General features: G+C 43.1%; 1 protein-coding gene and 1 pseudogene across 1 annotated transcript in view; one reads left to right on the top strand and one right to left on the bottom strand.

Annotated features, from left to right (window-relative positions):
• The first annotated feature begins 3,199 nt into the window (after nucleotides 1-3,199).
• On the top strand, nucleotides 3,200-4,898 carry LOC133094523 (suppressor of cytokine signaling 5-like; annotated as a pseudogene).
• A 2,598-nt stretch (nucleotides 4,899-7,496) lies between these two features.
• Nucleotides 7,497-15,109, bottom strand: part of SLC26A8 (solute carrier family 26 member 8) — a 63,972-nt gene continuing 56,359 nt past the window's right edge. The window contains 4 exon segments of the mRNA XM_061195122.1: nucleotides 7,497-8,093; nucleotides 8,955-9,139; nucleotides 9,240-9,294; nucleotides 12,521-12,886. Coding sequence (XP_061051105.1) covers nucleotides 7,668-8,093; nucleotides 8,955-9,139; nucleotides 9,240-9,294; nucleotides 12,521-12,886 — 1,032 coding nt within the window. The 3' untranslated portion in view covers nucleotides 7,497-7,667.

Below are 15,109 nucleotides of genomic sequence, written 5' to 3'. Positions count from 1 at the left end.
GTTTGGCAATGTCGGGGCCAGAGTGAAGACTGTTTAGGAAATACGTAAAAATGGGCAACATGGTTTAGACATTTGAGTTCTGATTTCTACTTGCTATGCAATGTCAAATTCATTTTTCTTTTCCTTCTTTCAGATACTTTCCACCAGGCCCACCCTCATGACAAACATGTATCGAGTACCCACTGCAGCCCGGGCAGGAGACTAAGGGCTTCGAGAAGCAGAGAAGAAGAAAACATAGCCCTTGCCCTGTAGGACTTAATAGCTAATTCTTTTTTTTTTTTTTTTTTAATTTTTATTGGGGTATAGTTGATTTACAATGTTGTGATTCAGGTGTGCAGCAAAGTGAATCATTTATACATACACACATATTCGCTAGTTCTTACATAGTAATGACTGTTTACTGGACACTGTTACCCCTCATCCCTTAAACAACTCTATGAGATCAGTACCATTATTATCACCTGTGTTTGACAGATGACGAAGCTGAGGTACAACCAAAGTCGCACAAACTAGTAAGAGGCAGAATTTTGAATCTGGGCAGCCGGGCTGTCAAATTCATACTCTTAACCACACACCCTATCACCTGTCTAGTTTAGTGGGGGATTATAAATACAGTAGATGCACAAAGTACCACAGGAGTACAAAAAAAGAGGCCCGCTCAGCTCAGGATTTGAGAAGGGGTGAGGAGAGAAGCATCTCCTGAATGAGATGACACGGGGGCAGCATTGGAACACATCAAATAGGTGTCAGCTGGGAACAGAAGGGAGGGACGGAACCTGCGGTCAGAGAAGACAGCATGGTATGTGGGGAAACCGTAAACAGCGTAGCATCACTGGAGTATAAAATGCAAGGGGGAAGGAGGGAGATAGTTTGCTCCACAAATGCTGATTGGGCCCCTTCCATATGCAGGCACTGTGCTTGTTGTTGGGGGTATAGCAGGGACAGAGCTTCTAAGGAACTTGAGCTTTCAAACATTTTGCTTCCTTATTCACTAAAATAACTTTTTGAAACTACCCCCATGCAAAACATGCAACAAACTAGGAATAGAAGGAAATTTCCTCAACCTGATAAAGGCTGAGGAAAAACCCTCAGCTGTCATCATATTTAATGGTGAAAGACTGAAAGCTTTCTCCCTAAGATCAGGAACAAGAAAAGGATGTCCACTCTCTCACCACTTCTGTTCAGTCTTGTATTGGATTTTCTAGCTAGGGTCAGTAGGCAAGAAAATTACATAAAAGGCATACAGATTGCAAAGGAAATTGACACTTTAGAACTGTTAACAGCACAGTTTTGAATGCCATCCAATGGAATTTAAATACAATAGCAATTTGATACCCACCATCATTCATTTTTATATGTAAAAAATAAAAATCACTTGAAGAAATCTTACATTACCCCCTTTGCTCCCTGAACTTGTATTTCTATTTCATTTTACTCTCACAGAAGTTTATCCTCAGGTAATACAATTTTATGCTTAAAACTCTTGCATTGATCATCCTATAATATTTCTCCACCATACAAATGTGTGTTTATGTTGTAATTTAATTTGTAAAAACGTTTCCTGAGATCATGATTCTCTAAAAGCTTTCTTACCTATCATTATGAGTATTATTAGTGCATGAGTAATCAAAATAACATATAGGATCATTTTGTGATAGATGAAATTTTATTGCAAATATACCTCAGTGCAAAGGTAGGTGATTTTTCTCAATAAGTCCTGCATCATTCTATTCATGTTTTTTTGGTAATAGCTACGAAAACTTGGTCACATAAAGTAAGTACATGGGAATGGAAAGGGTTTGGCACAGCAGTATCATTGTTTTTTTTAAACTCCTTCCAAATGTGCCAAAAATCACATAGTAATCATCATCAAAATTTATGTTAATGACCGTCAACTGATAACTCCAAGAGGTCCTTATTCAGTTTTGTTGAAAGCAGATAATTGGAAACCATCTGACTTGCAAAAAGTCATTAAAGTTACTTACTCTCTCAATCCAAACACCGGTATTTCAATATGTTCCTTTGTTTGGACCTTTGAGAGGTGTATACACCCTCTGGCAGTGAACCTGAGAATGATTTTTTGTGGAGGGAGAGGCCTTTTTTGTTTATTTGTTTTGATTGCCCCACTACTCCTTGGAATGACAGTGACTTTTGTTTACTGCTGTATCTCCAGGGCCTAGAAGAAAAGTGTCAGATACGTAGTAGGTGCTCAGTGAATTATCTGGGATGTTATGAAAGAATGTAAAAACCATGGGTGTCTGGGTGTATGGTGGGGGAGGGACCAGGGCAGGAGGCAGAGACACAGAGGCACTCAGTGCACTGATTTGAGTTTCTCAGTTCAAAGGCACCAAGAAGTCACCTTTCCCCAAATTGAAGCAGCACTGAGTAGAGAAAAGGCCTAATCTTTGGCATCTCACCTGGGTTTGAATTTTGACATTGACACTGAATAGTGGTGACTTTTGGCAAACTCTTGGTCTTAAGAGTCTTACCCTGGGTAAAAAGAATAACTGTCCCTCTCTCAAGGAGAGGCTTTGGAGGAAGTAACAAATATGATCATGCCTGTGAAGTACCTGCACCGTTGCATGCACTCAGTAAATAGGAATTGTCCTTCATTTGAACCTGCTTCTTTTCCTTTTGGTGGCACCACCTTTCCCTCTACTAGGCCAGAAATTTGCACTATTGGACTTATTCTGAACGTTCACTGGCACAGATGCTAAGCAGCAGACAAGATGGTAGAGTTAGGGGCCTCAGGTGGAATCCAGGGCAGTGGGACCTCCTGTACCTCAGTTTCCTCATCTAGGAAACAGGAGTAATAACAGCCCTACCTCACAGGGTTGTTGTGCAGAATAATGTGTTAGCTTTTGTGAAGTGCTTAGAACAGAACCTGATACACAGTAAAGGGTTAATAAATGAGTGCTACCTGGGAGAGAAGGAGCACCCCAGGGTAATAGCGGAGTGGGAGAGTGGGGATCATCTGAGTTGCTGTGTCTCCCACACACCATTTATAAGATGCATCAGGATGTTGCAGGGAGTCAGGCTCTATGGAGGAACGAACACCACTGGGCAAGTTTCAGTGAGTGTAGCAGGTTAAGGGCACCATGCGTATCTGTGGCCAGAAGAACAACATATTTCCTTCAAGGCTCCTGCCCCTCCAAAGCCCTGCCTGCTATTGGTCACGAGCTTATAATCAACAGATAAAGTGGGGAAAATATGGAATAACTTCCAATACAGGTGTCAGAATCTCTTCAGCCATGAAGGAGGAAGCAGTAGTGAAAATGCGGGCATGAACTCCAACAGATGTTTTTTCTGTCAAAGAGAAAAAATCAGTATAGGAGACAGGTCCTCAGCAACAGAGCAGTCCCTGAAGAGGAAATGTTGCCTTATGACTGGGATTAAGCCCTTCAAAGAATTCTTCAAGGAGAAACCAAAACTGTGCCACTGAAACTCCTCAGATTGTTGAAATAAGCATTGAAATGGATAATAATTCATGTGTCACCCCAGGAACAAGACTTGCAAGAAGAGGTTTCTACTATTGACATGCTCTGTGGGGTAGGAAGAAAAAACATTCCTGTTCTGCAGAGACACAGAGTTCATTGGATACTGGTAAAAAGCTTGGTGGAGGGAATTCCCTGGTGGTCCAGTGGTTAGGGCTTGGTGCTCCCACTGCCAGGGGCCTGGGTTTGATCCCTGGTCGGGGAACTAAGATCCCACAAGCCGCACTGCCAAAAAAAAAGTTTGGTGGAACTCGAAGTGGACTTCAAAGGAGAGAGAGGCGAAATGGCATAAGCTCTGTACATGACATGAACATCATTTCCAGCAGCACTATAGGAGACAGAGGTTGCAGGATACTGTGGGCTTGTGTTTTCCCATGACAACTTACAACAAGCGGTAAAAGCTCCTCTTTTCTAATAAAAGAAAAACACGCCTTTCTGAATTAATGCTTGAGAAATGTTCTTTTCCTGCTGTCTCAGATTTAGCCCCTAAATGGCCTTTGATGAAACAGTATATTCCTGTGAGCCCACATTCAACATTTTTTGATATGTTTGATCTACCCTTGGCTTCTACAGAAGATGAAGAGGATAAGCTTAGAGAGAGAAGGCAGCTTGGTATTGAAAAAGAGGTTGATCCCCTTCCCGATGCACAAATACATACGTCTGAAGACACTGCACCGGTTAATTTTTTATATAAACTGGAACCAAAGTCAGCTCCTAGAATGACTGAAATCAATCAGAACAATTCTGCAATTTCACAAGCTAATTGTGACTCAGAAGAGGACACAACCACCCAGTGTTTGCAATCACGCAGGCAAGGGCAACGTCAGGTACCCGGAGACAGCCATGCCCATGTTAGTAGATGGAGAGCTTGGCAAGTCCATAAACAGATTGATTACATACAATGCCTCATGCCCAATTTGCTTCAGATTACAGGCAATCCCTGTCACTGGTGAGTGATGAACCATTACGAAGCAGAGCTGTTCTTGAAGAGAAACCTGAAGGCCCATTTTTGCTCAGGGACTCTGCGAAGAGTCCTCTTTTCTGTGATCTTCCGACGTGACAACAGATCCCTGCCTGCCCGAATTGAACAGTGGAATCATAACCTTAGTTTTAATGCTCACGACCCTTAGACAATTCATTCCTCCACTGTAACAGGACTTTTGTGGAACGCTTTAAAGATCTCAGCTCTTGCATGTTTTTTGGACCGTTGCTTACTATATCACTAAATAGGACATTGTCTTTTAGGCCGCAATATAACTGCCATGCAGTCATCTGTAGGTGCACCACATATGATGGTGGTGGGCTCCCTTCCCATCAATGTTACAGGATTTTTTAAAAGAGTGTCATTAAAAACAAAAAGTTAGAGTTCGCTGGTTAGATTGAGAACCAGTCAAGGCAAAGTAAACTCTCCCATCCCCAAAGGGCATTACCTAGATCTGCTTTTATGTGCGTCAGAGAGTACACCTATAGCAAGCACACATATCAGTGTTAGGCTTCTTCAGTACAGTACGTAAGCTTAGTGTTAGTATCTGTCAGATGTGATCTACTGTTACTTAGATAAACGTGGTGCCTATTGAGACAAAAGAGGATAGAGCTACAGGTGTTCAATAAGGCTACAAAAACATTTAGTTGATTTAGTTAATGGGTTTTTAATGGCTGTAGTAATTGAGTGAGGCAACTCTGGGGCATTTGCTTTGAAGAATTCTATTTCTTAGTGAAGAATAAATAATTATTGGATGAGTGTTACAACAGTGTGACTAATGTTTGAAATTACCATTTTTCTAAAAATTTTTCTATAAACTTTCAAAAGTAGCAATGTTTGTAGTTACTATAAATCAAGCTTTGGAAGTCCCCAAAATAAAGACTGCTTTCCTTTAAGGAAAAAAAAAAAAAATGCAGTTTTCTGGCATGAGGGCATAGTGCATTTCACTTAAGTGTTGCTATAGTTTATACTCAGTCTCCTTGTCTGTTTCGTGAAAGGTACTGTTAAGTAAACTGGATTTCTGTCAACTCCCTGGCATTTCCCTTAAATTTATTAAATCTGAAGAAAGGATACTGGAAATAAAGTTGTAGGCCTGGCGCTTCCTAGAGGGCTGAGGCCAGGTGTGGGCATCCAGCAGGGTTCCCAGGTTGTTTATCTCAGTCCTTGAGAACAAGAAATGCATGTTGGGATGGTGGTATTTTAGATTTAATCAAAGCACCCTCTAATTTACTAAAGAAAAAGTTCTATAACTTTGGGAGGTAAGAATCCCTTCATTACTAAGACAAAGCCCATGCTTTCTAATAAAACAAAAGAAACACCCCAGAATGTTAACAGAATTTATCTCTAGGGAATGGAAGTACAGGAGATTTCTTTTTTTTCCCCCCTGCTTTTCTGTATTTTATAGATTTTCATTAAAGAGCAAGTATTATTCTTACAATGAAAAGCTGTATTTTAACAAATTTATAAGATAACACAAAATTAATTAAAGCATGAGGCTCCTTTGATTATATTAAGTCCAATATTCAGAGCATTGGATAGAGTTTTTAGAAAGACTTTGTCTCAATTTGGGGGGATAATTAGCCCTATACTAAATGATGCTCTAGTCTCACCTAACAAAGCATAAAAGTCATAGCTGAAGTGATCAAACTGTTTCCAAGTAATTTAACCATTTCCCAGAACAAAACTCAAGATTTTTCTTGGTGCTTACTCAGATAGACACTTGATCCACAGTAGCTGTGGCCCCCTCCCCACCCCGCTCATCCTTGGTCCATTGGGAGCCTCGTGTTTATCCCACTTAATCTCAATGCCCAGCTCGAATGTCATGTCTTCTCAGTAGTTTTCCCTGACCCACATTCTTTCTAACCCTTCCTGTCATCTGTATTTCTATAGCACTTTACCTCTCATTATTATCACCTTTTCGTTTAGTAGGCATGACACTCTCTCCCCGTATGTTTGTAGCTTGGGAGCTCCTTGAGGGCAGATATCATATTCTATTCATTCTTTTATCGTAGTGTGGTAGATTAAAAATGGCCATAAATTATTTTCCCTTCAAGAAGTGGAGTGTATTTGCCCTCACATTGAATCATGGCTGGCCTTGTTACTTACTTTGATCTGTGGAATGTGGCGGGTGACATGCTGCCTTGAGCTGCTGTGTGAAGTCCAGGTACCCTCCCAGAGAGACTGCGTGGAGAGAGAGATGGCTGCCTGGCCAGCCTCCAGCTCTTCCAGCCATCCCAGCTGAGATGTCAAGACTTGTGAGTAAACCCATCTTCAATTTCTAGCCCCAGGTGAATCTCTAGATGACTGCGGCCTCATGAATGGGCCTAGCTAAACCCAGCCCAGATTGCAGAATAATTAACAAATACATGACTATTGTTTTAAGCCACTAAATTTTGGGTGGATTGTTATGCAGTTAATAGATTACGGAAACACAGAGTATCTGGGGTATGGTGAGTCTTCCAATAAGTGTTTGTCAAATTAAATTTATTTATTTATTTATTTATTTATTTTGGCTGCACCATGCGGCGTGCGGGATCTTAGTTCCCCGACCAGGGATCGAACCTGTGTCTCCTGCATTGGAAGCGCAAAGTCTTAACCACTGGACAACCAGGGAAGTCCCAGCCTGGCCTAACTTAACCTATTCCCCCCTGTATCAGTGCAGTGAAGATAACATATAAAGTACAAATGCTACACAGTTTTTCTTGTTCTTGCTCATCTCTACCCCCCCCCCCCGTGTCTACCTACTTCTGGAATTTCTTCCACCTGACATTTCCTTCGGCATACAGAATACAGAAAAGGGAGAAGATGCAGGAAGGGTCCAGTTGTAACTAGTTATGTATTTTATTTGAGCCTCATCTCTTTAGAGAAAGGGGAACACAGATGAGAGGAATAAGTTAGAGATGGTCTGAAAAAAAAAAAGCACAGAGGTGAGGGGTGTGAAGAAGGAAATCCTTCAGTGGAACATCTGCTGAAGGTGAAACGAAGTGAACCGGGATAAGGAATTCAGAGATAATTCTTGGTGTTTAGTATTGTGACCTGGGAGTGAGATCCCAGCGCTGAGGAAGGAAGAAGGCCAACAGGTGGAGGAGTCCCAAAGCAAGTACTGCTAGTTTGTAACTAGCCTACGTCTCCAGACCAAGTGGCCCCATTTGGGTGGGGAGGATTTGCTGAGGGAATCTGACCCCTTATTCCTAGCTCATCTCCAGGGTATCCTCACTGGCGCTGCTCTGGGATGTAAATGAATTCATAAGCTGATGCCTCCTCTCTACTGACTGTGTCCTAGGCTGAGTCTGAGGTGGGGACTGGGGAGTTATAGACTGATACGGAGGCTAGTACTGCTGCTGAGACCTTGGCCTGGATGTGGGCTCAGGCTTGGTCTCTGTCTCTGGATCCAGCTCAGATTCAGGCTCCAGTCCTGACTCAGGCTCCATCTCGTGATCCAGGTCTAGGTCCGGATCTAGCCCAGTCTCTTGTTCTGACTCCTGCATGGGATACAGATCAAAGTCTAGCTCTGATTCCTCCTCTGTTACTGGGTCCTGGAGTATGGTGAAGGCTGGACTTTTACTTCTGGGGGCTTCTATAAGATGGCTGCTCATTTTATGTTTTGATTCTTCTTTCTGAAATACACACAATTAGATGGGTTAAAACTTCCCAATTAGATTTAATTTTTGAACAGTCACGGAATTTCAGAATACAGTAGGACTTAAGGTACCAGAAAGCATGGGTTCCTGGCAAAGTAGAAAATATTTCTGGCCTAAATTTGCTTTTCATCTGCTTTGCACCCTCTGGTTCCTCAGTTACTTACCATGCTTCAGGCTCAATCAATCCATAACTTCCAATTTCTCTAGTTTTTCTAGCCAGCCTGGATTTCATTGTCAACCATTTAAATAGCAACGGTCTTGTCAGCATTCCTGGACATCTAGTCTTCTTGATTTTACTTGTCTTTCCAAGCCCCTAATGTAATCCTCGGCAGGCCCTTCATGACCTGGCCTCCTGCTATCTTCTTTAGCTTTATCTCTGTCTATAGTCCCCACCTTTTGCTCTAGCCATAGAGTTAGACTGGCAGATCTTTACGTCTGCTAGGTCATCAGTTTTATTATCCATCCCAAGAGTGGTGGTGGTGGGGGATTCTAAAGGGATAGCTAAGGGAGATATTTAAAATATTTATTAATTGGTATGGCACTGGCACTAACCAAGCCTGCTGTAAAAAGATCCTTGAGGCCTCTGCTGGGTTGGGTAACCCCTCTTCAGTTGGGAAAGTATCCTGAATGACACCCAGATGCTATGGCAGTGTGGGAACCTGGGACTCAGGTTTACTGCTATTTACCAACTGGTAAGGGAACCCTTCAACATTTCAAATTCTGGGACAGCCACACTCAAAAACCTTTCCTGGACGTTGTTCATCTCTATCTGATTAGGTGTCTCCTCCTACCTCACCGCCACACCACTCCCCACTCCGATGCTTCACATCATCCAACCTTGTCTGTTTCTGAGTAGGCTTCTTGTATCACTCTCTCCGATTCATCCACACTTAACTTGGAGGACTGTGGCAACTTCCTTGACAAAGCAAACAGCACAGCATCGTGGAGGGTGAGGAACAGCTGGGCCTTGGTGATGCCAGCATCAAAGAAATCATTCTTCTCAAGTGCCCTGACCACAGAAGCTACAAACCAAACCGGGAACACACGCAGGGTCAGACACCTGGGGAGGAGAGGATCCAGGGTACAAAACACAGCCCTGTTCATAAGATGAAGGATACTCACAGTGACACCCTGCAATGAGCACCAAGATGTTGGCGTTTTGGAAAGCATTGAACATCTGGGGGGAGAGAGTAAGCCAGTTTTAGAGATCTTCACACTCAGTAGAGGAAAGGGCCTTTTAATTAGCTGAGTTTTAAAACCTCTTTGGTCATTCACTTGTCTGGGGTATATGTACCTTTGCATCCCCACCCCATTCAGCTCTGTAAACATTTGATGAGTGAACTGCTTTATGCCAGGAAATGCCTAAAGTGCCAGAATACAAAAGAGAATCAGATGGTCTTGTGTGGGGTGGGGAGTGAGAGGGAGGGTTGCCCATGGTCTTAAGTGGGGAAACAGTTCACATAAAGAGATAAATATTTACATGAGGACAGTGCTAGGATAGACACAGGCACAGGTGTGATGGGGACACACTGGACGGGCCTCATGAACAATCATATCTTGGTATTATTGCTTAGTGTTTGCACGTGACCCCCTTCTCTCTGGAGTCCACTAAGCAGAGGTGGCAAAATGTGGCCCAGAGATGGTCAAGTGATATAGTTGGGAATGGTATTCAGGAACCCTGACGATCATATTCAGAGCTGCTCTGCAAAGTTGTATTTGAATTTAGTAAAACATCAGACACTGACCTCAAGTATATACTTCAGCCTATATATATATATATATATATATATATATATATATATATATATATGCTCTGGAGCTATAAATCTTAATGTTCAATTCAAAAGAAGTCACCATTCACCTTAATACTCTAAGACCCAACAGGTTCCAACCCTGGGCACTAAGTTGGAGTGTCAAAAGAAACAAAACAGACAGACTCTACTTCTTTCACTACCAAGGGGAAACAAAGTCATTCTTGATCATACAGTAAATCATAATGTTATTTGGTAAAGAGCCACTATAGACATACTCTAAATAACAAGCAATGGGAGATTGAAATCCTGTGAATTAAGAAGAAGCTTAAATGGAGTGGTTGTCTCTAATAAGAACAACTACTGGGATTTTTCTTAGTGGGTTCAAGTTTTCAATTATAAAGTAAACAAAACATAATGACTTCCTCCAACAAGGCGGGATAGAACAAAGCAAACAGCACAGCGTCGTGGAGGGTGAGGAACAGCTGGGCCTTGGTGATGCCAGTGTCAAAGAAATCATTCTTCTCAAATGCTCTGACCACAGAAGCTACAAACCAAACCTGAACACACACAGAGCCAGACACCTGGGGGGAAACCTGCATTTTTAAAGTGTGAGAGTGTACCGTGAATCTCTGAAGGCTGCAAAGTTAAGGTGCCGGACATTGCCTCAATGATGGGGCTGGAGCAGAAAGTCATCAACGTAGGCCAGGTTGATGGAAGGGTCATGCCAAGGACCAGAACATATGGTGCCTCCAAAAAATGGAAGACGAGAGGAGAGAGGAAAGGATGGCCCAATTATACTACAGAACAGGGGGAAGAGTGATATAAAGTCAGAGGCTTTAAGTTCCAGTGCTGGACAGGCCCCTTCCTAGCTGCGAGCCCAGGACTCTTAGGGGGAAATATGGCTTGTCTCTCAGGGCTGTTGTGAAAACTAAATGAGATAGTGTATATAAATGTGCTCAACTCAGTCTGGCATGTAAGAGGCATTCGGTAGTGTAGTCAATGAAATCTAAAGCTACAGCTACAGTGTAAGACTGGGAGAAGAGAATACAGCCCAGTAGTACAACCTAAGATGGAAAAGTCCCAAAGATAAGACATTATCAAGTATATTTGAGCCTGCAAATGGAGTGGGGGTGGGGTGTTGGTGGGGAGAGGGTCTCATGGATGGGAAAGCCCTTAATGTAAATCTCTTCTAAGCCTCTCATTTCATAGATGAGGAAACCAAGACCCAGTGCAATTTATTAAGTTACCTCGGGTCTGATGGACAGTGATTGGTAGTAAAGCCAGGACAGAGCACACATCCACAGACCACCAAACAGAGTTCTTTCTGCTATGACAAGCTTCCTATTGCCTTAGACCAAAGAGGAGCTGGCCTCACTTAAGACAGAATCATATTCACTTAGGAATAAGACGTAGGATAAAATATTTATAAATATTTTGTTAAAATGGAATCTGAGGATACAAGAAGGAAAGTCAGCCAAAGGAGCATATCTCAAAAAAAGGTGGGGGGGGGGGCGGACGGACAGTGGTTAAGAATCGCCTGCCAATGCAGGGGACACGGGTTCAAGTCCTGGTCCGGGAAGATCCCACATGCCACCGACCAACTAAGTCCGTGCGCCACAACTACTGAGCCTGCACTCTAGAGCCCGTGTGCCACAACTACTGAAGCCCGCGTGCCTAGAGCCCGTGCTCCGCAACAAGAGAAGCCACCGCAATGAGAAGCCCACGCACCACAACGAAGAGTAGCCACTGCTCGCCACAACTAGAGAAAGCCCGCGCGCAGCAACAAAGACCCAATGCAGCCAAAAATAAATAAATTAAATAAATTTAAAAAAAAAAAGGTGGGTGCAGTTAGAGCCAGGAAGCGAGTGGGTTCAGGATGTGTAAACCTGAGCCATCGCCAACAGGAGCAAGAGTGAGATAGAGGACTAAAAACTGAGATAAGCTGGCTTGAAACAAAAAGACACTGTACTTATAAGACATTAAACAATAAAGCCAATATGGTTAGTTGTGCACCTAAACTGTCCATGTTGTACAAGAAGGGGAGAAATGAAATCTGTCTGAGAAACCAGAAAGTGGGAGAGAAGCCAGGACTCAGGGAACATAGCTTTGAAGGAAAAATCTTTCCTGCCCTTTTCACCCAAAGATGCAGGCAATGAAGGAGGAACTGGGGAAGATCCTTACAGGTACTGGACCGGGCGGCCCCACGCTTGGGGTGTCATTTCATCACAACTTCTTCAAACCTGGGTGCCTTTTAGAGCAGCTGAATAGTGGAGAATTCCTTGTGAACTTTCTTCTGTAGCATTTGAACCTATTCCTTGACATTTTTTGTAGCTAACTCCCAGGATACGCTGGGAGTTGCTGGGTGTGGCACAGATTGCTGTTTCAATGGTGTTAAGAGTTTCCTATTTTTCAGTCCTTGAGAAATAATATGCCATGGTTAGGGAACCAACCCTAGTTTAGTAAATCAGAGTTGCTTCATTTTCTTTTTATTCTGGTTGACCTTAAACTGTCTTTGGTGCTCAAGTTCCTAGTGGCCTAGGAGTCACAGAGCAGCTGATCAGTGACTAACAGGATTCAATCAGGATCAGGGCTGGGATGGTGGTGGTAGGAGGGGATCAGGGTTCTTGTGAAAGCCTCCTTAGTACTTACCTGTCTTAGTACGACCAAAGCCTGTGCATCCACAAGATGTACCATGGAGAAGTCCAGGATGATGGTGTGGATGCTGGGTAGAAGAGATGAAGTCGAGTAAGGCAGGGGTGTTCTACCCCCGACCTGAGTTTCAGAAGCATCAGGGAGTGTGATCGACATGCTCCTAGAGGGGTCATCAGAAAGCCAAACTTTCTCCACCTCCTTATAGTTTGGATTTCTCTGGGATGTGGAAGATGTTATGTACGGCACTTGGTCATCGGACATAGTCTGGCTTGTGTCCATGCTCTTGAAACGTGAGCAGCGGACCAGGTTAATGGAGGACGAGTCGAGGCCCCGTTTACTTTCAAATCGTTCTGTGTAAACAACCTGGGATGACAGAGTTAGGGGAGGACTATGATAAGACTCAAACAAGGCAGGAAGCATTTGCAACTATGCTGTTTCTATCTACTAACTCACTTCCCTCTCTCTTGGAAAACTCCGCAGACTATGCATTATACCTTTTTTCCTTAGATATCTCACTGTCACTTCCAGCTTGTGACTAAAACCACGTTCATCTTTCCTGAGCCACCCCCCCCAACTTCCCCACATGCATCAATGACATTATCATTGTCCTAGTGAGCCAGACTTTAAATCATCTTTGATTTATTCCTTTCCCTCATCCCTGGATTCTAATTAGTCTCCCACACCTACTAGAACTTTGAAGTATTTCTTCCATCAGTCCCTTTTCTCAACACCTCCTTCTTTTATCAATGAAACTGTCTTCTGTCAGACTTCCTTAAGGAGACAAAAGTTACTTGAGTGTGGCTATCTTTACCTTTCACTCCTTTCATGCTCCTAATAGGCCTATGTCACTTAAGGACAGTACCAAGCACCGGGAATACAATGGCGTGAAAGACGTGAATGCTGACTCTGCAGTCACAGGGACCAGATTCTACCTGGGGAGAGGGCACGTGTCCATTTAAAGGATGAATAACAACCTAAATGGACAAGAACTGTAAGGCACGTGGGAAAATGAAGAGTTCATTTGCTAGAGTGGTAGACTTTGGGGTGATGTTTCTTTAAGAAAACTCTGTTGTTCTAATAATGTTGCTTGTGAAATAAACTTTAAAAATAGAAAAAAATGTAAAGATTAAAACTATACAAGGTAGTATATATTGTATTGCTAAAAAAAAAGTGGTGTGGACAAATGATAATATTACAGTTCAAAGGAGAGAGGTGCTCCCCAAGCCTTCACAGTCACTGAGGCCAGGCCTTTGGGGGACAGCTGAGCACTGGCTCAGTGTTGGGGAGATACAAGGTCCTTCAGGCAGAAGAAACCTCTGAGAGCCTCCCCTTTCTCTCCGTCTACTCTATTCTCTTTCAAAAGCTTTCACAATCCACTCCTGCCGGGTCTGCCTGAACTTACTGCCCAGGCCAAGCCTCTTACTCTGAGGATCCCATGCTTATTTCTACCTCAGTGTCTCTGTCCAAGCCTATTCATGGACTGGGAGTCCTTCTTTTTCCTACCTGACATAAATCCAAATTTCTCTCTCCTGCCCAGCTTAAGTCCATTACTACCGTGAAGTTTCCCTGCCTTTTTGAGTTCATGCCGATCTCTCTTTAACTGAAGTCTTAGAGTTGTTAGAATATAAACACACGATTTAGAACATAACAATATACTGCATGGTATGGTTTACCATCTTATTTCATCAGTTTTAAGATGCACCATTACTTTTTGTACTGTCAAGAAACAAACAAGGGCTTCCCTGGTGGCGCAGTGGTTGGGAGTCCACCTGCCAATGCAGAGGACATGGGTTCGGGCCCTGGTCCGGGAGGATCCCACATGCCGCGCAGCAGCTGGGCCTGTGCGCCGCAACTACTGAGCCTGCTCTCTGGAGCCCGCGAGCCACAACTACTGAAGCCCGCGGGCCTGGGGCCTGTGCTCCTCAACGGGAGAGGCCGCCGCGGTGAGAGGCCCGCGCACCGCAATGAAGAGGAGGCCCCGCTCACCACAACTGGAGAAAGCCCACGCAGCGGCGAAGACCCAACGCAGCCAAAAATCAATAAATAAAATGAATTAATTAATTTAAAAAAAGAAACAAAACACTGCAAATTAAACTATAATAATGCCGTCAATTGTACAATGCATCTAAATTTCAGAGATGTGAAAAAAATGTATATTTTTGGATGGATAAATACAATAATAGCCTTAAATGTCACATTAATAGAGAGTTGTTTCCCCAGTTCGATTTTTTTTTTTTTTTTGGCCGTACCGCACAGCTTGTGGGGTCTTAGCTCCCTGACCAGGGATTGAACCCAGGCCCACAGCAGTGAAAGCACCAAGTCTTAACCACTGGACTGCCAGGAAATCCTCCCCAGTTTGAATTAAAATTCCATGAATTGCTTCAAAATAATCCTGTGATTTTGAGGGGCTATAGGTGGGTAAGGATATAGATGAAATAAGATTGAATACGAGGTGATAAATCTTAAAGTGGATGGTGAGTACATAGAGGCTCATTATACTTGTCTCTACTCTTGTATATGTTCAAATTTTTCCATGAAAAAATTAAAAAAAAAAAAAAGGAACAACCTGGATGAACCTTGAGGACA

This window comes from Eubalaena glacialis, chromosome 7, assembly GCF_028564815.1.
Source record: "Eubalaena glacialis isolate mEubGla1 chromosome 7, mEubGla1.1.hap2.+ XY, whole genome shotgun sequence".
Classification (NCBI taxonomy): domain Eukaryota; kingdom Metazoa; phylum Chordata; class Mammalia; order Artiodactyla; family Balaenidae; genus Eubalaena; species Eubalaena glacialis.
The sequence above is the reverse complement of the archived record's forward strand: the minus strand, read 5'-3'. Positions and strand labels throughout refer to the sequence as shown.